This window comes from Argopecten irradians, chromosome 8, assembly GCF_041381155.1.
Source record: "Argopecten irradians isolate NY chromosome 8, Ai_NY, whole genome shotgun sequence".
Taxonomy (NCBI): Eukaryota; Metazoa; Mollusca; class Bivalvia; order Pectinida; family Pectinidae; genus Argopecten; species Argopecten irradians.
The window spans coordinates 13452620-13476321 of NC_091141.1; the positions used below are offsets into that span (position 1 = coordinate 13452620).

General features: G+C 34.3%; 2 protein-coding genes across 4 annotated transcripts in view; one reads left to right on the forward strand and one right to left on the reverse strand.

Moving 5' to 3' along the window:
• Positions 1-286: 286 nt before the first annotated feature.
• Positions 287-13080, reverse strand: LOC138329423 (vesicle transport protein GOT1B-like). 3 transcript variants are annotated; one of them, XM_069276416.1, is made up of 7 exons: positions 12995-13080; positions 11803-11894; positions 11180-11358; positions 10865-10946; positions 10253-10285; positions 6160-6186; positions 287-2653 (listed from the first exon to the last, which is right to left on the reverse strand). In XM_069276416.1, exons 1-6 carry the CDS (start codon positions 13017-13019, stop codon positions 6172-6174), a joined length of 426 nt encoding a protein of 141 aa, XP_069132517.1. In that variant the 5' UTR covers positions 13020-13080; the 3' UTR covers positions 287-2653; positions 6160-6171. The 3 variants fall into 3 exon arrangements, with proteins under 3 accessions (XP_069132517.1, XP_069132516.1, XP_069132518.1); XM_069276415.1 differs by lacking the exon at positions 287-2653 and adding an exon at positions 3724-3976; XM_069276417.1 differs by lacking the exons at positions 287-2653; positions 6160-6186 and adding an exon at positions 3724-3976.
• A 3074-nt stretch (positions 13081-16154) lies between these two features.
• Positions 16155-23702, forward strand: part of LOC138329424 (leucine-rich repeat and IQ domain-containing protein 1-like) — a 49662-nt gene continuing 42114 nt past the window's right edge. The window contains exons 1-9 of the mRNA XM_069276418.1: positions 16155-16234; positions 17823-18054; positions 18330-18441; positions 19518-19609; positions 19874-19982; positions 20348-20472; positions 21014-21130; positions 21682-21756; positions 22157-22296. Of these exons, the coding sequence (XP_069132519.1) occupies positions 17872-18054; positions 18330-18441; positions 19518-19609; positions 19874-19982; positions 20348-20472; positions 21014-21130; positions 21682-21756; positions 22157-22296 (953 nt within the window). The 5' untranslated portion in view covers positions 16155-16234; positions 17823-17871. The remainder of the gene's footprint in view (positions 16235-17822; positions 18055-18329; positions 18442-19517; positions 19610-19873; positions 19983-20347; positions 20473-21013; positions 21131-21681; positions 21757-22156; positions 22297-23702) is intronic.

Genomic DNA, 23702 nt, shown 5'->3' on the forward strand with positions numbered 1-23702 from the left:
CCTATATGTTTGTGTGTGACGCGCCACCGAACAATAAATAATATGACCTAATGCATTCCATCTACAATACATTAGCAAGAGGTGAGGCATCATGAGAGAGAGACTCCATACTCTCAAAATTATAAATTAAAAAGAGAACTTCTCAAAAGACATAAATAAAAGACAAAATTGAAGCATAAATAGGCTTGAAATTGTATAACAAACACATGAATTGTTTCAAGTTAACAAAAGTCTAGGCTTAATCAGAACAGGTTTATTGCCAATAGTTCATTTAAGGTATCCATCTCACACATCTGGGATAGAGTCTCGAGACTATATATATTACAATCTTTGACAGCTTTAGCGTAATACAACCATCTCTGGAACTCGACCAAACATTGTTGCGGTAGACCGATTAAACATTTTGACATATACCATACTACTTGTAACCAAAGAAAACTGATGATATTGGTTTTGATATCCCACTGAATCTAGAATATCAATACTCCGACGTTTCATTCGAAAATCAAATAGAGTCTGAAAAGATGTTTTTTGTCTGGCTCTATTTTTGTTTATTACCATAAATGTTTAACTTAGTGTTTTCCCAACGCCGACACTAGTTGCTTCAGATCAGTGTCCGTACACAAATAACCATTTCTATATCAAATGATTAGTCTAACTTTTCAAACTGATTTCTATGTATGTTTTCCTAATACATAACAACTTTTTTTTCTACCTTCTATTTAAGCACATCTGTTTCTAACGACTTTATCAATATATATTTATGTTACAAATTCCCCAAAAATATTTTTCAGGAATTCGACCGCAACTACTGACACTAAGTCTGAACTCGTCAAACTAAACTGCCGCAATATTTGGCACAAACCAAATGTGCGGAATGAAGTAGCCGTGAAGATACTTTATGCCATTCATCTCCTGTGTACAGTCTTATTTACTCAAATTAGCAATAAAGGGAACTGATGGTTCCCTCTGTTAGACAAATGTCCGTCATTAAGAAAGCAGAGATAATATGCCATCGTGGTTGCAATAGTACAGAGCCCATGCGGGTAATGACAAATAACGCATGAAAGCTGTGTACGCGGTCCTATGTGTCAATACCGGGTATATTACCCTCGGCAGTAATGACAGCTGACGTATAGTGTGAGGATACAAACAGACATCGTCCCACAGGAATTTTCTCTTCCTCGAAACACCTATGAATGTCAAGGTAGAACGTATCGTGAAACAAATCACAAAGATACTTCAGCGCCTACCAACATCTTAGATTATTGACCCACACTATTAATACACAGTCCCATGTGTATTCTTAGATCAGTATTTCGCTATCGTCATCAATATATTTTTAAACATGTACGTCCTTCTATCAAATAATAGCATAATTTGTCTTTGGAAAACCACCTCCTGATAAAAGCAAATGAATGCACGTTGGCTACACGAGACCCGGGCGGAATGCCCATTACATTGCATGTTGACATGGGTTCATAGAATTACATTCACTTTGGCAAACATGTACACAGATAACTACACAATGAGGAAATATAAGACGAAGCCATCAAACCTAATACCAAAGATTGCCTTCGGGAATGAATAATACTCCGAAATGTTCCTTCGGCGGATTCTGCTTTGAAGATTACTAATTGGATAACAAACAAAAAAGTGATCTTGGTGAGTAAGCCACTCGACGTTTATTAAGTACTTTGCATACTGTAGTTTGGCGCATGCACGATGAGGAGGTCATGATTATATAAGGTATGCACGTGAGCATCCTCGAGGATGGCACGTGCGTTGATCACCAGTTTCCTTGTTGTAAGGAATAATACCCTCTCGACACCTGTCTACACTACCGATCAAAGAATGTATGGAGACCCGTACTACGTTACCAGCCATAGGATTTCGGTCCCTCATAATCCACATGTACAATATACACGATGGCGAACCATTTGGAATGAAAATTAGTCACTTTGACCAATTCAAACGACCTTTCCGTAATTATTTGATCAGAAAATAGTCGTTGAATTATAACTATAACGTATAAATTCACCTATCGCCAACATAAGACGTTGGTATATTTTGAAATAACTAATCCATTTATTATAAAGCAGTACATAACTAGTATTAGAAAAATTGAAGATGTGAATATACAAAATTTGCATTAAGTATACGGTATCAGCTTGTGCATTATGAATTTGTCGAAACTATAAGTCTTTTACATTAGAAGCCGAGATTAGCTATATCGTATTACAACAAATGCTTCTTATTTATGACGAGACGAGCAGATTTGAAAATGGTCGATTTAACACTAATTACACGTAAAATACTAGAAAAGCCACTCCATAGAAACTACGTTTACGGAAAAATGGGACAAACTTTATCAAAATTTGACCTTTTTTGCGAAAAATCTTAACTTTAATTAATATTGACCTACTTCGGAGGAAAAATCTTCATTTTGCCAGGTCTTTGGCCTACTTCGGAAAAGTCAGAAGTTTGAAGGAGTACACAGATTATTTTTTCAGCTGACATGATCTTGTCGGGTTTGCAGCTTCCTTCTGTAGACACTTTCTCATTTAAGTCTTCGATGGTTTTCAGATACATACTCCAAAGTATATCTGATGCTACTTGTGAAGAATTTGCGGCGCCGACAGTAAGGTTCCTCCTAGACAACAAAAACAATGTCTGCTCAAGTGAAAGACCTCATCAGACAAACACGTGTGGGAATGCAGAACTATAATTTGTTTTCTAAACAAACAAGTCTGGTAAACCACATACAGGGTAAAAAGGCCAGTTATTGTTGCAGAGATTGAGCGCATTTGGATAACATTACCTGTAGAACTACTGGTAAACAGACAAACGATTGCATTTTTCTGTGTTTATACTGACAAATTCTCTTACAAGTTTAAGATAATAACTTCCTTGGTGGTACTCCAATTATAACTAGTGAAATCCTGGCTGTTTTATCAGGAATTATAACAAAGACGTTGTCGAATTATCCGATCGTTTCATCTTCTATCAATGCACCAAACAGCATTCAAACATTCCAAAGGAACCGTTGTACATGTATTAAGAGTAAGATGCATCAACTACTGCATTACGCAATGAAACAGTGATAATAATCTGATTTTGAACATACATCAATTTACAACATAAAGGTTTCGTTATTTACACCAATTTATCAATTAATATCGCACAAAATTCATAATAAACTCTACACAAATATAGCATAGGAAAGCTTAGACTCGTGGAATGCCGTTGAACAACGCTATAGCGCTATCACTTTACTGATGAACATATCGCAGTTGGTATGTCCATTTTACGAACAAATATAACTGACAAATACTTTCCGATAAGGCATAAGCTCACAGAGAGTATTATGATGCATCGTAATTAAACCTTCGTTACCATTATCAGTCGGGAGACGAAAGAATAAGCGGAATAGCAGAAAAAGACCTGAGCGGAAGTGATTAATATCACATCAAACTGCAGGTTATTCTTAGAAAGACCAAAATCACCTTATAAATTGAGAGAAAAAACAACAGGAAACCATTCTTTAATATTTAGTTAGTAATTCGTTATATTAATGTTTTCGATATATCTACTGAATGGCGCTCCTGTTATTTTTTTCGTTTTAACAATTACAGTTTATAAATCTTCGCTAAAACAACCAGGCAACTGGGGTAAAAGATGGCATCATACAAAAAATAAAATACAATATCTTGAAGACAAACGTCAAAAATTACAATACATCTTTATAAACGTTACAATCAAAATATGTGAAACAGTTTAATGTATATTTTGAACATATGAAACATGTTATTGGATTGTAATACATTTCCAATGAGGATGGAGAGTTTTGACACAACAAACACGTGAATTGTTACTAAAGCATATGTATAAGTATTAACACTTAATCGGTACAGTATTTCTGGTCCTTTTTAGAAATCGTTGTCCCAAGCCCCCTGATGATTTTGACACGTTACGACTGGAAAGAGACAATTAAGAAATAAGAACGTTAGAATTACGACAGTCCAAGACCAGTTATTGTTTTAGAAATATTAAAGATTGACTTGTGATATACATTCAACACTTCAGTTTCCATAACTTTACTTTAGGCTGCTACACCGTCGACAGAGCAAACACAAAAGTTATCAAAGTGAATATGAATAGCATCGATTCAGTGTATGCATATCAAATTAAAAGAAATGAAATCTTTATGCTTTTGACGCATGCACAAAAAGTATTTTATTCAATAGTTAAGCGTAACGAATTTTTTAGGGATATACGAATTTTTTTTAAATATATTTTTACTTGATAAACAAAACATTCTAAAAATGAAATAAGAGTTGAAAAAGTGTAAAGAATGTAACATTTGCAACTAGAGATGAACACAATTTCAGTTGTTTTTATTTTCTGTTTTAAACTGATAAACATACAATTTGATGGAGGTGTAGCACTTATAAGGTCATTATGATTTCGAAAGCCCATAACCGAACATACGTGCATGCAAAAAAAGTTTTGTCATTGAAATATATTTTCCCCAAGTAAAGTATCAAGTTACTTTTTGTGCTTGTGAAGGCTTTAGTGAAACTGTCATGCAAAACAAAACCTGACAGACAATGATCGTGAACTAGCACCAACAAGACCGACAAGGCAATCAGCCATTAGCAGTAACGAGAGGACGGCTCACAAAGCATACAATATACAATGGAACAGGAAGTAATTGGTGGAAACTTCAACGAGGTTGGACGAATATTCTCCACTTATAATGTGTTTTTCAGAAGAGAACTTTCATATACATGTACATTACCTGTCAACAATTTTTGCTTTTCTTTGAAATAAACAGATACGCAGCTATTGAACCAAAGAGGAATTGAATGAAGTGATTAAATAACATGATTGAAAATGAAAGTAAGTATAACCACGCCACCTAGTGCCAACCATTCAAAGTGAAAATGGAGAGTTTACTTACATATGAAATGTAAATAAAACAACATTCTGTACAAAGTCATTCTTCGCGTTTTCTCTAGTTTTCTCGCCATTATGTCAATTGCAATCTGCATTATTAGGAATTCAGAAGTGCCAACTTATACCTTTATCAATGCCAGCATGGTTGGTAACCTTTTCATCACCAAGCGCCGATAAGTAACCGTTAACAACCATCAGCGTTAAAAAAGACAATGCTCAAGGAACCCAGACCAACATAGAGTACATTTATAAGCATTATCTAGCGTTTTATGCCTGATCGCACATGTTACATATTGCAAAAATATGACGCGGTTATTTTATATTTTATATTCGTGACAAGCAAAATTACATTGTAATATATCAGTTGTTCAAAAGGTAATTCGCTATCACACGATTAGTGAAATTTTCATTTCTTGTTATATGGAAAACCTGTGAATATATCGCCTCTTAAGATGGCAAGGGGTAAAGAACGGAGTACTTTTTTCAAGTTTACTTCAAAAGAAATTATAAGATCTTCACTTGAAAAAATTTGTTAAACTGATATTAGCCTAATCACCTCTTGAACAACTGTGCCCAGATAATACATTCGCCTTATGTTTGTTATCGCCAGCGTTGAAACAATCATGGTAGGCAAATGTGTTTAATATGACCAATTAAGAGCGAAAACATCTAGCAAAAAAAAAAAAAAAAGTTGTATGATGATGACGTAGATTGGCACCCCTGGAATTACCCGTCAATACAGTATTTCGATTAAAAAAATTCTTTCGAATCATAATTCATTGCACAGGGGGCCAACTCAATGAAAATGGATGTTGTCATACATTTTTTGTATTTGGAGGATGAACTGATGAGTATATATGACAGTCATGTGATTTTTTTCAAAAAATGCGAGATTTGAAAAATTATTTAAAAAATCGGGATATTTACTATAAAACATATAGTAAATATCCCGATTTTTTAATAATTTTTCAAATCTCGTATTTTTTTGAAAAAAAATTACATGACTGTCATATATACTCATCAGTCCATCCACCAAATACAAAAAAAATGTATGACAACATCCATTTTCATTGAGTTGGCCCCCTGTGGTATTATTTACATAAGTACAGAACGCTGGGTGACTTATGCCAAATAATCAAACTGAAGCTTCTTTCTGCTGGCACTTCTACAAGGTGAGAAATATGATACAAATCAAATTACCTTTTTTCCTATCTATGCCATGTCGTTCTGTAAGAGAGAAAGAATGAAAATAACAACTGCTAATAAGATTCATTAACTACGCTAATTTCTTTTTTCTTGCGGGCACGAATGATTGTTACCTGGTCATAAGCCCCTGGGAGTATTTTTAGAACATTGTAATTACCTTTTAGAAAAAAAGGAAGCGGGCACAACCTTGCACTATCTGTTGATTACAGGGAAATTAATTAATATCAAATTCTGGCGTAATTCCAATGTCTTCATGAAGACAACTATTTTAGTGCGTCTTGTTTCAGTGTTTTGCAGATGCATAATTAAAACATTTTGAGTACATGCAAATGGATTGGGTTTTTTTAAGTACCAGTGTTTAATCATAAAACAAAATCTGTCGAATTCGTATCTGATATAGATCCATTCAAACTTGAAATCTTGAAACTTTAATCGTCAATAAACACTTGTATATCCTTCCTCAAAAAAGATTAAAAACAAATCAAGGTTGAAACATGTACACAGTGATGTGCGGATAAACATTTCCAAGGACTAATCCGTTTTTATAGAGACTTGGGTTGTATGTAAACACGTCTGTGCCCGTATCCCACTGAAGGGGTGTTAAGTAGAGATATACACTTCACCAACAGCTGTTCCTGTACCTTTACATCATCAATAAGGCAAAGTGATGTGGTGTGACTCGAGTCTGATGGTATACATTTCCTACATACTGACAGATAGGAAGAGATCTGGCGGGCTGCCGTGTACAGTTTTCGGACAGATCTATGGAAGTATCTCAGAGCGCAATCTAAATTAATACAACATATATATATACATTGATATTTATTCTCGTTTCGCCTGTTGTATCATATGATCACTGTCAATGTAAAAAGCTGTCCTCTTCCCTAATCGCGAGAAGGACGGTCAATGAAACAGGAAAGGACTAGTCATTAGACATAGTATAACATTAGTTCTTCTTTATCTAATATTATAAATCAAATAATGTATATACCGCCATATATTTCTACTTTTATCAATTTATCCATTGATTTATCAATTTATTAACACTTAACATCACACATTTCTACATTCACTAATGAATATACGTCTTCCCTTATTCCTTTGGCTTGGCATGCATTTTTAATCATAATAGAATTCAATGATAAAAAAGTTACGTATCTTTATTATGCTCAATCTGCAGCATATTCATTCAAAATTATCATAAGTTCCATACAACAATAAATGAATTATTTCCACTGACATTACAGACGTATTTACAAATGATATTTATACATAACGAAATATTCAATACTCAATTAACAAGAAAACAGGAATCATTCATAATACACAGTTTTTAAATTATATTATACTAAAAAGTGTTTTTACAATAATATTTTTGAATACTTGTATCAAATTACAGATTAGACTCAAAATCAGAACCGATTTAAAGTCTGTTACAATGATGTCTTATGCATAATAAAGGGAGAAATTCGGATATACAACTAGATATCTAATACGTGTTTCCATACAGTGGTATTTTATGAAATTTCGTAGAACATAATCCACGTTACTTATATCTACATCCGTCATTGATAATTACATTACGTAAATCTATATTTCAAAACACAGGTAAATCTATATTTCAAAATACAAAGTAAATCTATATTTCAAAATACAAAGAAAATACATATAAAGCAATGAATAAATAACACATATTTCCTGATTTAATATTATTTTAGTGTATATGTAACGTTTGTGAGAGTAACTTCGATTTAAACATTAAGTGCAGCATCCGGTTATATATTTCCATGCTAATTATAATCCGCCGACATGGCAGATTACTGATGAAAGACTGTAAAGAGCATTGCCAAAATGACATACTTTGTTCATTCTGTTTAACTTGTCTATAATGACTACACAGGTGACAAAGATAAAACGATTGTTATAGTCAGACGGTCTATATACACAGGTCAAATTGTGTGGAGATTTTGCCATTTTGGATCCCCATGAGGTGTTTTTTTACGCAAGTAGTTTTAATACAGAAGTGGCCGCTACACCAGGTATAATGTAGGTATATATAAACATCCAAATGTCCCACATAGTGCCACCTTCACTTACAATATTTGAAATGAAAACTGCAAGCATTTCTTATTAAAATGTGTTGTTTAAAACATTGGAAATGGACCTTTATAGCTATCCTGGAAATGGTGGCAAAAAGAGAAAAAAATGTTATTTTTCATTTTGGTATACATGTACAACTCACAAACTCAAAAGGCTAGAGTGACTTGAAATACCATACTGATTTAAGGATTTTTATTTTAAGGAAATGGCGACTGATGGGCAGACTGAGGACACTGCAACATGGTACAAGCATAAGTAAGTTACTTAAACATTTATAATTTCTAGACATCATAATCAAAGTTATTGTTTTTGTATTGATCAAGGTATAGCTTCCTGTATCCAGTGTTAAGTTACAGGTACATGTATTAATCTACTTTATGAAATAAATACTAGAGTAAAAACAAATATTAATATGAATATAAAAAAAACATCAGCTCACATGAATGTTTCATTACAGATGTTTCCTTCAATGAAGTTTCTGAACTGTTATGTATAAAATACACATTTCAGTTTTGTTCTTCTATCACAATTTTTATTAATCAAACATTTTCAAGGACAACAATTATTTGTTACAAAATATGATTGGTATAAAGTGTAATGCTGGGTATGATTTTACTAACTAGCAGAATTAATATTGAATTTGTTACATAGACACAAATTCATTCGTACACAAACTGTTAGTTTGTAGAATTTTGTTCACGTCACTTTGTAACATATTGCACGTTTTCTTGTGTCTTTTACAAAGAAATATATATAAGAAATTCAGGAGGCTTATAAAAATGAAATTTTATCCAAAATTCTTTATTATTCCAATTTACCTATGTCATGATTTTGTCCTATCGATGTATACCCTTTTATCACGGTGAACATACAAAGCACTTACACAGCAATCACTCTCATAAATTACATTGAATTCCACATTAACACACACATTCCCATCAAATATAACCACCACAAACATTCAGCCAACAACACAGTAAAAATACTTCAATTGTTTGTTTGTTTATCAGATAATAAAATAAATAGCATTGTCTTCAGGTTTATGTTTTAACTCATGGCACTAGTTGTATCAGTATAAAAATAGGCATTAAAGACAAGTGGAATTTACCTGATCCAATCATTAATTAACTTGGTATCTATGAATAACATCCAAAACTTACAAGCATTATTCAAGTAATAGCTTTAAATATGATATCCATAAATTCACAATTTCTGTTCGTTTTTCTCTCCAAAAGTCCGCGGAGATTTTTGCTTGAGATATAAATCTTTCCTTTGTCCTTAGAATATTTCAATCCTCTTTCATCATTCAAGTAAATTTTGAACCATTTACATGTGAGACGTTTTCATTTTCAATTTTCTTCAATCTTATACTCAAGACAACACAAAGCTACCTTAAAATATCAATTTTAAGAAAATACAGCAAGTCTGTCAAGACTAACAATATAGAAAATAATTTGGGAAGAAACACATTTTGTCCGAATAACCAAATACAGGATATGTGTATACCCAGTAGATTTCATCATAATATACGATAGTCATTATGGGATTGTTCAAATCTTTATAAACCTGTAATAAATAAACTAAGGTGTCCACTGGTATAAAAATCCCTTAATCAGATGTTTTATATAGCACCATCCAGTACTTTGGTAATCAACATGGACATAGGTGTCGATGTGATAATTGTCAACGGCTTACATATCAGGTCAGGCTAATCCACAATAGGGTATAGATTCAATATTAGAAACTAGACCCACATTTTTCATAGGAAAAAACATGCAAAGGATAATCGCTGTGTCTTTAAAGTTACATCCTTATTAACGAAGCAAAAATTAATGTTTAGACCGATAATCTCTTACAAAGCGTCGTCTCTCATCCCATAACCTCTACAGGACCGCCACACACCCAGCACAAGTTTGTATTTACAGCATGCATTCCAAATGTAATCATGATACAAATGAGATATAAAGTCACAAAAAGATTTTTATACCATCGAGTTGGATTCCCCTAGTTTATCTGCAATCTGAAATAAAATAAAAGTACAAGTGTTAAGTTTACTGTCAATGATAATACATGTAATTCATACTATTGGTAAAATCTAGGGTGTAAACATTTTTAAAATCCTCAACTTTACAATCTGATAATCGTATATCAGTACATACAATAATAATGAGTCAATAATTATACTTTTAAATCCAAGGCAATCTTATATAATTTCTGAGGTAGAAAATGATAAGTGTAACACTTAGTATACCTATAATTAAGGATTTTATATCAGTACTTTATCATCAAACATATCTAGCTTATTTTTATAGCTAAGCCTTTAAATCTCCTTATCATGTATCATCCATACCTGTCTTTTTTATCAATTATTATTGTACTTGAATTATTGTGGGCAGGAAGGGAATTACCTTCATAGATTTGCGTGTGTGTAAAGATCTTTATTTGGGTGGCTTTATTAAGATTTGCAGATCTCCCTCACTGTAGATCGTTACAAATGGGTCTCAGCAGATTTCAAGACAAGCAGATTTACATCCCTTCCCTTACACACATAATTGATCATGCCCTTACACACATACAGTTGGTTATATATTTAACTTACTGCTCTTATCCCAGGCATATTGAGTAAAGTTCCAAGGACTGGAACTCTTCGTAAAAAATTAATTACAACTGGAAAAAATCCACTGAAAGACGAAGAAAAAAAATATGTAGAGTTACAGATTAAATTTTGACAATTATGGAACAATTGACTTCTGTCTCAATGCATATTACCAAAATTAATGTGTTATTTAAATATAAGCCATATTCCTGAAATATTAACAATTCTATATTGTGAAACATCATAATTCCTTTATCAAGTAGATATTTTAGGAACATATTGAGAAATTAGTATATATGATAAATCTATAAGTCTTACCTGAATAAGAGAAAAAATCCATACATTTCCACACACATTCCAATTACAGGCCAACCAATCAAAACTACCACTATTCCACCAATGAAAAATCCTGTTGCTTTCAGTTTATGTTTTTGAAAGAAAAATTTGACAGTTCTTTCCAAGCCAATTACAAATGCTAGTCCACATATGAAGAGAATCTGAAAGATAATTTTAAAACTAATTAAGCCATATCTATTTTTTCTATACAGTTTACAGCATAGAGGAAATTTGAGTCAAGAGCAGAAAATAGTAGCAGTAATTCGGACCACTACGTTTTATGCTTCGATATAAGATTTAACAACTCCGGGTTCGGGGTCACCTCAGCATGACCCCTATGGTTAGCCAATCAGTGTGTCGCCTACAAAATCTTCGGTATGATTCTCTTGGAAGTATAAATTGGCTAACAGTATGTTCCGAGATGTTCTGATTCTATGCCATGAGTCATGCTGAGGTGACCCCAAACGGGCAGTTGTTAGATCTTATATTAGAGTGTAAGGTAGAGCATCGTAGTGGAGCAGAATTACAAGTCTAATTTATATTAGATTGATGTTATTAATGGTAGTATATTTGGCTATTTAATTAATATTTGCTGCATTACTTACATTTCCAATCGCCAGCAAACCTTTATCAAAGAAAAACAGTACACCAAGAAAAAGGAAGGCTACTCCAAATCCAGTCAGTCCGACACCAATTTCTATTGTCAAATAAAGAAATAAATTTTATAGCAGGTGAAGTGATATTTTGAAAATTTATATGGCAAGCAATGTGTTAACAAAGGGCAATAAATCCCTCTTTTTTATATACACACATGTACACAATAGTCAAATAAATTCAATATTATTCTTTCTTACAGAAAAAACAAATTTTGAGAAAATATCATCAAGGTTATGTATCAATTGGGTTTTTTGGGTCGACACCCATGCATATTATGTATTCTAGCCCTAGCTACGTATATCGTTGTAGTGGAGAAGGTTCAATACAGGTACTCATCAGCAGAACCTAGGTATATGGGGTGGATGTAGGTTCAGTCTAACTGTATATGTAGGGCCTAGTATTTTTTCGCTAGCTTGCAATTGACAAGCTGACAGCAGACTTGAAGCATTTTGACAGATAAAATGTACTACATGCCAAGTGTATATAATTACCATATACATATGAAATTAATATTCTGGTAGGATTTTCACCTTCTTACAAAATAGTTACATCTATATTGCGCCTTGAATAAAAATATCACATTAAAATAAGATTTAAGTATTATGTATGTAACTTCATTAGCAGTACAATATGACAATCTGACAGGATGATGACAGATTTTTACAAAATATTGTAGTATCGACCTATGTAAATATAAAATAAAATATTGACCATTGCTGAAACTTTTTAAGTAGGCTTCCAGTTGAAGGCTAGCGTATGACCATCAAGTTCAGATGAATCATTGTAACTAACTGTTACAGTGCATACTGTCCCGTCAGTAACTGTGTACATTCCAGTTTTATCAACTTTCCTCTGTTCCTTGTAAACTTTTAACTAAAGTATCTGGTGTTTCCCTATGGATAATTCAAAGATAATGAATTCCTTAGAGTTAAGGAATGTTGGTAAAAGTGGAGCCTGGATAGGGTAGTGATGGACTGTGTTTATCAACAGAACAGACCCGACCGGCAGATGACAACATTTGTTGACACTTCGAGCCAAGACTAAATTGTGAAAGAAACACTTTCCTCAGCACTTACGCCAATATATCATGTGTGTAAAAGGTCAAAATTGATTAAAATATGGAAAACCATTTTTTCTTACTCTGAAAATCTGATATTTGCATCATTTTGACAGTCGTGTTGGCCAACTTCCTTCGCCACGATGTCGCTTGAATGGACTAATTCTTGTTTCACGCATAGAAGAGCTACTTACCAAGGGCAATAACTTATATCAAGAATTTATGATTAGAATGGTAGTCAAAAATCGATTTTGACTAGACTAGTAGTTTTATTTAAAACAAAATTAGATCCTGTCATACTTTTTTTTTTTAAATCGTTCAGACAGATTTAAATCTCTGGTTTAGATAAAGGATTTTTAAATTCTTGCTCAGATTGAAGAAAAAAAGAAAGAAATAGATCTACTTACTGCATATAAACCAGCTTATTTTGGCAGAGCTTATTTCGCATTTTATAAGCATTTTATGGCGATGCATTTTTTATAAACAATTATTAAAATTAATCATTGGTTATTATTTTTTGCGAATCCTGACCGTCACGGCAATATACACTTGAAATAATTGCACGCGGAAATCTTTACAGTACTATGGGCAGCATTGCCAACATCTGGTGAAGAAATAAATAGGATAATCACCATAAAACAAGTGTGAAAAGGTCAAAATAAGGTACGTAACAACAGATATCAAGATTGAGTTAGCCCACTACGTTTTCGAGACAAAAGTAAGTTTCTTAAATGCCCACTACCTTTCCGAAACGGCTTTTAATTTTTAAAATGGGAATATAAAACAAGATCGATAATTTTGTAGAGTCGCAAAAATTGTTAACTTACCGTTAATACTACATTTATCATCACCTTCTGAACGATTTGATTAAAATAAATAAAATGTTTGTTTTCATAACGCGGGTCGTATTATGTTTCCCGCCGTCATCCTAAATACCACGCGGTAGTTGACTATCACTGCGCCAGACGGCAAAACAGCGAATTGACTCTCCACTGTTTTCATTTGTTACGCAGGAAATCTTGCATATGTTTGGTGTCGTAACCTTAATTTAGGTCATCGGTTTGCATTTTCTGATGTTATTAATGTTTTTTTAAGAAACCTTTATATTTTGCTCGGGAAAGGTAATGGGCCTTTAATTAAAAACAACAATATGAAAAATCTATATCGATGAACTAAAATGATGCTCACAAGGTGGTGATAGGTGTAGTATGTTTGGTGTTGTAACCTTATCTTAGGTCATCGATATGTATTTTTTGATGTTATTAATGTTTTTAAAGCCCCACTTCCTTTCTGAAACGGCATAGTTACAGTTGTGTTCCAGGGAGCTCTGTGGTGATGGAGCAGTTTTTTTGTCTATATTTACTCTATAATGCGATAAATATTAACAAATTAGGTATGAATGTGATCTACTCTATGTTTTTTATCTGATTTGTGTGTTTTCTGTCATCGAGTATGAAACAGATACTTGTAAAATGACAAAAAGCAAAACCAGAAGTTCAAAGAATCCTGGAGGCTCCGTAGCAACACGAGCTGAATCCGTTTCAAAATCTGGATCCAAAGCAGCCGTTTCCCAATCTGACGAATCCTGTCAGGATGCGGGTACAGATACGGAGAATGACTGTATGTTATGCACAAAACAATACGTAGGAAGCAAAACGAACATTATGAAATGTGATAGATGTCAAAGCAATTTCTGCATTGGATGCCTAGACTTTGACACACGCAAATATGAAATCCTATCAACATCGGACTCCATGTGGTTTTGTTCACCTTGTAGGGTGACAGGGGAAAAAAGTTTATTGACGGATAGAAAAAATCGAAGAAAGATGTCGAGAAATAATGGAAGAATATGAACGAAGGATATCAGAGCTTGAAAGATTGATAAATGTGAAATATAAAACTGATATTACAGATATCAAAGCATGTATACAGGATGAAGTTAAAATACAGATGAAAACAAAGGAATCACAGCCAATTACGGATGTGATCGTGTCAGAAATGAGGGACAGAAAAGCACGGGAAAATAACATCGTCCTATTTGGAATCTCTGAGCAATCTGAACACGACGGAAGAAAACGAATGGAAGCCGATACAGTGATGGTAGAAGACATTTTGAATGTATTTGGGATTAGGAAAGTTATTAGACTTGGTAAGACATCAGAAGCGAACGGCACTAGCCGGCCGGTTCTCATGTGTCTAGACTGCCCAGGTATGAAAAAAAACAATTTTCAGAAACATTAAAAAACTGAAGGACCATCATAAGTTTTCCGCTATACAGACACGAACTGACCTAACTAAATGCGAAAGAGAAAGGGAAAGAGAGCTGAGTAAAGAAGCAAAATCATTGGAAACAGAAGTCTATCGTGTTCGAGGACCACCATGGAATAGGAAAATCATACACTTTCTTCGAATAATAACTAATTGAAGGACAAGGAACTTTTCATATGTTGTTTTCGGACACAATATCAGAATAGGATAATAAAAAAAACTATTAAAATTATTAGATCAAATTCTGTTAGAGTGATTTAGATATGGATATCGGGGCATATGCTTGCCTGCGTCCATTACTATTACTTTAATTTTTAAAATGGGAATGTAAAAAGAGATCGATAATTTTGTAGAGCCGCAAAAGTTATTATTACCGTTAATACTACACTTATCATCATCTTCTGAAACAATTTAATTGAAATAAATAAAATGTGTATTTTCATAACGCGGGTCGTCTTATGTTTCCCGTCTTCGTCCTAAATAGCGCCCGGTAGTTGACTATGCACTGCGCCAGACGGCAAAACAGCGAACTGAATCTTCACAGTTACCAGTTTGGTGTTTTAACGTTGTTACCTCATCTGAGGCCATCCATATGTATTTGCTTATGTTATTAAAGATGTTCCACCGCCGACTGAACAAAAATTGTGTTCATCATTTGAACGATAGTTGGTGTTTAATTTATTTTGCCTTTGGTGAATGCGTAATCAGTCCTTCATTCCATATAGGGCAATGTGGTAATGGTGTAAACTAAGTAACTTTTGTAACTGAAGAAAAATACTATATCGTCTGCTCCTGTTTTTGATTGAGAAAAAAATATCATTTGTCAGTGGTGGAGCATCTTTAATATTTTTAAGAAACATTTAAATTTTTACCGGGAAAGGTAGTGGGCCTTTAATAGCCCTTTACGTTTAGTTTGATGGGATACTGTAGGCCTATCCGGTTTTTAGTCAATCCCGCGACCCATTTCAAGCGCCTCTCTGACGTTGATCAACCAGACATGCCAACGCCAATGGCGAACGTAAACAATTTTTGAAAGCAAACATGATCATCGACTGGTAAGAAATGAACTTATTACTTTAGCAAAATACATTACCATTCTGCGAAATAATTAAGATTATACCGATTTCTGGACGATATTGTTTCGAATTGTAATATAAGCATGTGGGTGCTAGATTTTTTTGCCGGTTGAGTTGATACTTGTCAAAACCAAAAACACACTTCACAAAAATTATTTTAGTACTTTGTAAGCAAACTTTAAGGTAGCTAAGGTATCATTGGACTATAAGATATTTTCTACTAATTGGCCATTGGGATATCAGACCTTTACACAAATGGACTCATGGACTATAAGACCAATTTTAGACTACTGCAGCTGGGTCCTTAGACTATGCAGGCATTTACACTAAATGGACCCTTGGACTAAGAGACCAAGATCTGATGAACTCTTTGGCAATCAAGCCTTTACATTAATGGATCCTTGGACTTTCAGACCTTTAGACTAATAATGGACACTTGGACCACCAGGTCTTTACGTTAATGGACCATTGGACTATAAGACCAAGTTCAGACTTTTAGTCAGGTCCTTGGACTATCAGACCTTAACACTAATGAACCCTTAACGTTAAGTCTATCAGACTTTACAATAATGGACCCTTATGGACTATCAGACTTTACACTATTAGATCCTATTGGGCTATAATACATTTACACTAATGGACCATTGGACTGCCGGACCTTTACACTAATGGAGCATTGGACTGCTGGACCATTACACTGATGGAGCATTAGACTATCAGACTTTTACCCTTATGGACCATTGGACTATCAGACCTTTACACTAATGGACCCTTGGATTATAAGACCTTTACATTAATGGACCATTGGACTATCAGACCTTAACACTAATGAACCCTTAACGTTAAGTCTATCAGACTTTACAATAATGGACCCTTATGGACTATCAGACTTTACACTATTAGATCCTATTGGGCTATAATACATTTACACTAATGGACCATTGGACTGCCGGACCTTTACACTAATGGAGCATTGGACTGCTGGACCATTACACTGATGGAGCATTAGACTATCAGACTTTTACCCTTATGGACCATTGGAATATTAGACCTTTACACTAATGGACCCTTGGATTATAAGACCTTTACATTAATGGACCATTGGACTATCAGGCCTTAACACGAATAAACCCTTGGACTATCAGACTTTTACACTAATAGACCCTTGGACTATAATCCTTTACGCTAATGGACCCTTGGGCTATAAGACTAAGTTCAGACTATTAGGCATGTGGACTATCAAGTCTTTGGATGAAAATATCTCCTGACTTTCAGAAGTTTTGACTAGGTTTACCTGTATCTTGGACTTGTGACTGTTAGGTTTAGGAACATATATACATGTGTCAGTGTCTTGAAGTTTTATGGATGTTGCTTACCTTTCATTTTATGTAATATTTGCTTTATTTCAATCCTAATTTGGTATTTATTAAAATCATGGATCTTAGTACCTTTCATCTTTTTACTTTCGAAATATATGACCTTGTTATACTTAATATAGTAATTGTTAGTGATCAAAACAAAATTGTGATAATCTATAATTCAAGACTGAAACTGAATTTCTTTATAGATTTATCAATGGTGTTACAAACCGATCCTACTGACACAGGAGCTTTAGTATGCCCCCATCAGGTGTGAGTGGTATGATGGATGAGGAGGCGCTTATAGAGGCAGAAATTCAACAGCAGCTGCAGCAGCTCGATGTCGAGGACGAAGATGATAATCATGGTCAGTGGGATAATGGAGCTGATATTCCTGGCCTGGATGATGGTCAAGTGGTCAGTCTGCGGGAGGAGGACATGGTAAGTACTGAACAGGTCAGAGTTATTATACCTCGTGCAACAAAATTGATGGGGAATATACTGGAACCATCCTGTCTAGTTGTCTGTCTGGGTAATTGTGTATAATCTACAAATCTTGACGATATCTCCTCCTAAAGTACGGGATCAATCACAAAGAAACTTAAGGATCATTACAGTTTGTCAACAGCAATATAGAAGCGGGGTTCCTAAGGATGACTGGATGTGATCAAAATCAAATTTTGATTAAATAATTATGATTTTTATAATTGTTGTAGGGCCTTCCATCAGAAATGGATAACTATTTCCAACTATTGAAAAAACAGACTGCAGCTTTTGAAGAAGAACTGGAAGAATGTGATGAACTCATCAACTATAAGCATGGACAAAGTAAGTACACAGGGTCATAGGTCACTATACACAGACAAGGTAAGTACACAGGGTCATAGGTCACTGTACACAGACAAGGTAAGTACACAGGGTCATAGGTCACTGCAGGCAGACAAAGTACACAGGGTCATAGGTCACTGCATGCAGACAAAGTACACAAGGTCATAGGTCACTGTGCACAGACAAAGAAAAACACAATGTCACAAGTCACTGCATTGATGAAATAAAGATACAAAGTCATAGGTCACACTACATGGACAAAATAAAAATACAGGATGACAGGGTCTAAACATGAACAAAGGAAGTACACAAGGTCACTATTATGTATGATAGTGAAATTTCGATACATTGTTGTATTATCATTATATACAATGCCTTTTAAAATTAATGAATTCTTCTTCTACTTTATTTAATTGCCAGTACACTATACTAAACTTTGTGTATCAATTAAGCTCCAATCAAATATTGAGTATTCACAAGAAGGCCCTGATCTATGAACTGTGACTGATTTTAGAATAATATTGGATTATTAATTAATATTTCATTTAAATGATTCACTCATCCAGTGTGTAGTTTTGTGAAGTTGCTGGATGTAAACTGTACTGTGTGTAAGTTCAATAACGCTTATACCTTAGAATGATAGATATAGTACTCACATTATATAGAAAGAGAAAAGAACTAATTTCTCCATAAGATTCCAAGCGAGAGCAGGCTTACCATAACAGATGGTTGGTCTCATTTCTGGTTTTGTTTATTACAACTAGTGTTGCAATAAAGATTGTAAAATCACAGTTTATGTTTGGTTGTGGACGATTTTCTAATTATTGATTGTATTATAATCAACCAATTATCAATTAAAATTGATTCAACACTAATTACATTGTACAACATAATGAGTTTGTAAGTTTTAAATTTATATAGTTGATACTGATAAAATTTATCTGTTAAATTCAAGGTTATAATTTGTTGAGTTTAGAATGCAGTCATGCTGTCCCACAATATCAGGGTATTATATATATCTTATATAGATAATAATAATTTATGATACAGTCAGTCAAGAACCATTTGAATTTTAGATTCCAATGCCGTAGTTGCTGTTGACGACTTAGAACTGTTAAAGGAGGTAGCTAACGAACAAGGTGAAGACCCTGACGAGCTCCGTCGGAAGGTAATCATGTTACTATTGTAATTCTCAATCATGTAACAGCCTAGTTTATAGATATCTCTATGATGCTACCTTCTGTGTGCTGCCATTTCAAAGAAAAAGGAAAAGTTTCATGTATAAATTATAAATAAGGTCTGCTGTATTTGCCATAGTAAGTTTTAATACATATGTAATGTCCTGCACCTTTTGAAATACTGATTTACATGTTGTTGGTGTTAGTCAATTACAGTAAATATGGTAAGGTTGCTTATGTTGTATGAAATTCAGATTTTGGAGGAGATTTCCAGGACGACTGAGGATATGACTGGAGCTGATCTGGAAGCCGAGCCTATAGTGTTGGCTGGTATTGGTGATGGGCCAGGAAATCAGGGTCCAGGTATGTAATTTCACAATCATCTATTTCCTCTTTTACCGAAATTTATCTTCAGAAACTCTGATGGATTAATAGTTGTTACAAAGAGACAGATATCCGTCAAGAAAATAAACCATTCTGCAAATGCGTCATTCACAAATGATATGTAATAGATAATTCATAAGTACTCCCATAGCCATATCATGAAATTTTGACTTGCTTAGATTTAAGTCTAAATCGCAAAAATAAACATCAATATGATAGTTTAGTACAATAAAATGTCAATATTCTGATGTGTGATGTTGATTTTTGTTATTGGTGATTGACAATTTGATGTGTGATGTTGATAAGTGATTGACAATTTGATGTGTGATGTTGATTTTTGTTAGGTATTGGTGATGAAAAGGCGCTGGTCCTTGTCGATGAACGACAGCTGGCATTCCAGAGGGAGATGAGGGAGCAGATAGATAATGTGGAGAGGCAGTACAGGATCCGAGAGGAGAGACTAAAAGCCGTGAGTCACCAGGAGTTATACCTAAGAATGTTACTAGAGTGCCGAGTTACCTCCCTTGTTGGTAGGAATTCATTGTGACATCATTCTTTTATGAGCGAAATCCACAATGTTTTCTCAGAAAAATATGATGTTGCGCTCACAAGCACATGACGTCACAATACAGACCTTTCCACAAGGGCAGATAACTCTGTAATATGCAAATACAGAAGAAATAAGACATTGAGGTCAAAGTTAATCTTAGTCATTACCAGGTACATAAACAATATGTGATGCAGATAATCATTAAAATATGTTATTGGATACAATTTATCAGGCTTCTACATGCACTTACTTGAAATGTTCACATTTTATATTTTAGCTATAAGATTAAGTACAAGATATCTTTATTAAAAAAATAGTGTAATATGGTTGGTTTATTCCTGACATTGATGTTCAAAAATATTTTGTCAATTTATTTCTGAATATTTATTTTTAAAAAAAAACCCAACAATGACACGATAACCACAAGTCAATATGCCATAATCTGTTACATATAATTTAGGCTCTGGAAGAAGAGAGAAGAGAAGTAGAGCTGTTAAATAAAGAAACTGAGGGGAAAAGACAGGAACAACGACAACGGCTGGAGAGAGAGGTCACAACATTGGCTAAAGAGAGACTGGTGAGATCTATATCAATTAATATCACACTAATGAAAAAGAAACATTACATGATTATATGAGAATTGTTTCCAGTGACAAGTCTATAAATCTTTAATCCCAATCTTCATGGAATAAAGATAAAACATAATGTAATCTTCATTTATACATACATAGGAAAAAACTTATTAACTCAAAGTTATGGAGATGGGGCCTAGTCATAACATATTTATATCAACAAAGCATTTGAGTGCAATTAGATATAATTACTGTGAAAAGTTTTGTTGTGACAGATTTGCAGATTTTATTCACTCTCAGACATTAAAGTATGTAACAGGGGGTCACTATACATGATATAAACATGCAAGTATATTGGCCCCATAGCGCGACAGTGCATTACAATATGTATTAGTGAAGTACATGCTCAATCAATAGTTTTTCAAAATTTTTAAAAGATACTTACATAAATTTGTAACAAACAAAATACATCAAATTACTATACACAAGGTATTAGAGATATTGGATATACAATATGATGAATTCCTCATTATAATGTTAGATGATTGTGTTGTAGGTGGAGCAGGAGAGATTGGAGGAGGAAGAAAGAAGAAACAACGAACAACAACAGACAGTGCTGAGACAACATGAGGTACAAAATTATTATAAGTCTTAGTGTTTGTCTGAAAACAGAAATGATGAACAGTCAAACCTCCTTAATTCAAAGTTAATGTAACCAAAGTGTTCTAGTACTAGTTCTAGTTAGATATGTATGTACATGTATGTCTATTTGAATCTATAATGGAAGGATATTCTTGGACAAAACACAGTGGATTAATTGGAATTTTTAAGTTTCAGGATTTCAAGTCAGGAGGTTCTTTAACTGTGAGAAGCTGTCAATTTATTCATTACCTTACAGTCAGGACTCACCCTACTTTTCAATTAAGGTTTTCAGCTCTTATACATATTAATACAATTCAAATTAAAATTGTTCATAAAAGAATTAAAAAGGGAGAGATACATTTTTATTTTTATTTGTTTATTATTTAAAGGAAAACATCAAGAAAATAAGTGAAGAGATAGAGCTAGAACACAAAACTTTTGAGGTCAGAAGGAAAGAGGAGGAGACGAAAAAACAGCAGAAAAAGGAGCAGGCTGCTACTAAGATACAATCTGTATTTAGGGGCTACACGTAAGTGGTATGCTGATTGAAAGTGGACTTCAGAACATTAAAAGTGAGGTAGATCTAGATTAAAATACATAATTTTGTACTCCACAAATTGACTGTCATGGTGATTTTGACCAGTAATTCTTCTTTAAAGGACATTTTTAGCTCACCTGGCCAAAAGGGCCGGTGAGCTTATGTCATGGCGCGGCGTCCGTCCGTCCGTCCGTCGTTCGTCCGTCAACATTTCCTTTAAATCGCTACTAGTCATAGAGTTCTGCATGGATTGTAACCAAATTTGGCCACAAACATCCTTGGGGGAAGGGAAACAGAACTTGTATAAATTTTGACTCTGATCCCCCGGGGGCAGGAGGGGCGGGGCCCAATAGGGGAAATAAGGTAAATCCTATAAATCGCTACTTGTCCTAGAGTTCTGCATGGATTGTAACCAAATTTGGCCACAAACATCCTTGAGGGAAGGGGAACAGAACTTGTATAAATTTTGACTCTGATCCCCCGGGGGCAGGAGGGGCGGGGCCCAATAGGGAAAATAAGGTAAATCCTATAAATCGCTACTTGTCCTAGAGTTCTGCATGGATTGTAACCAAATTTGGCCACAAACATCCTTGGGGGAAGGGGAACAGAACTTGTATAAATTTTGGCTCTGACCCCCCGGGGGCAGGAGGGGCGGGGCTCAATAGGGGAAAATAGAGGTAAATCCTATAAATCGCTACTTGTCCTAGAGTTCTGCATGGATTGTAACCAAATTTGACCACAAACATCCTTGGGGGAAGGGGAACAGAACTTGTATAAATTTTGGCTCTGACCCCCCGGGGGCAGGAGGGGCGGGGCTCAATAGGGGAAAATAGAGGTAAATCCTATAAATCGCTACTTGTCCTAGAGTTCTGCATGGATTGTAACCAAATTCGACCACAAACATCCTTGGGGGAGGAGAACAGAACTTGTATAAATTTTGGCTCTGACCCCCGGGGGGGGGCAGGAGGGGCGGGGCTTAATAGGGGAATTAGAGGTAAATATTAAAATTCCTACAGAAAAGAAATAATGAACCTGTATTCAGAACATTACTTGGCATCACAAACCAGGTGAGCGATACAGGCCCTCTGGGCCTCTTGTTGTTTATCACAGATAGAATATGCTTAAGAATTTTATTGAGATATAATCAAATTAAAAACAATTATCACAAAACTACGAAAAAAAGTATAAGTTGTCTGAAGCAGACGTCTACTTGACTAGCATATTTTGCTGGTATAACCAAGTTTATGTATTATGCTGGTTTTGATTACAATAAAGACGGGGAAAAATATTATTGTGGAATACACAAGGATCTGGTTTAGACAAAGACTGGTTTAGACAAGTTATACTGTAATATATAAAGGTGTTTATATCCTACAGTTTGTTATATAGTAATGTCA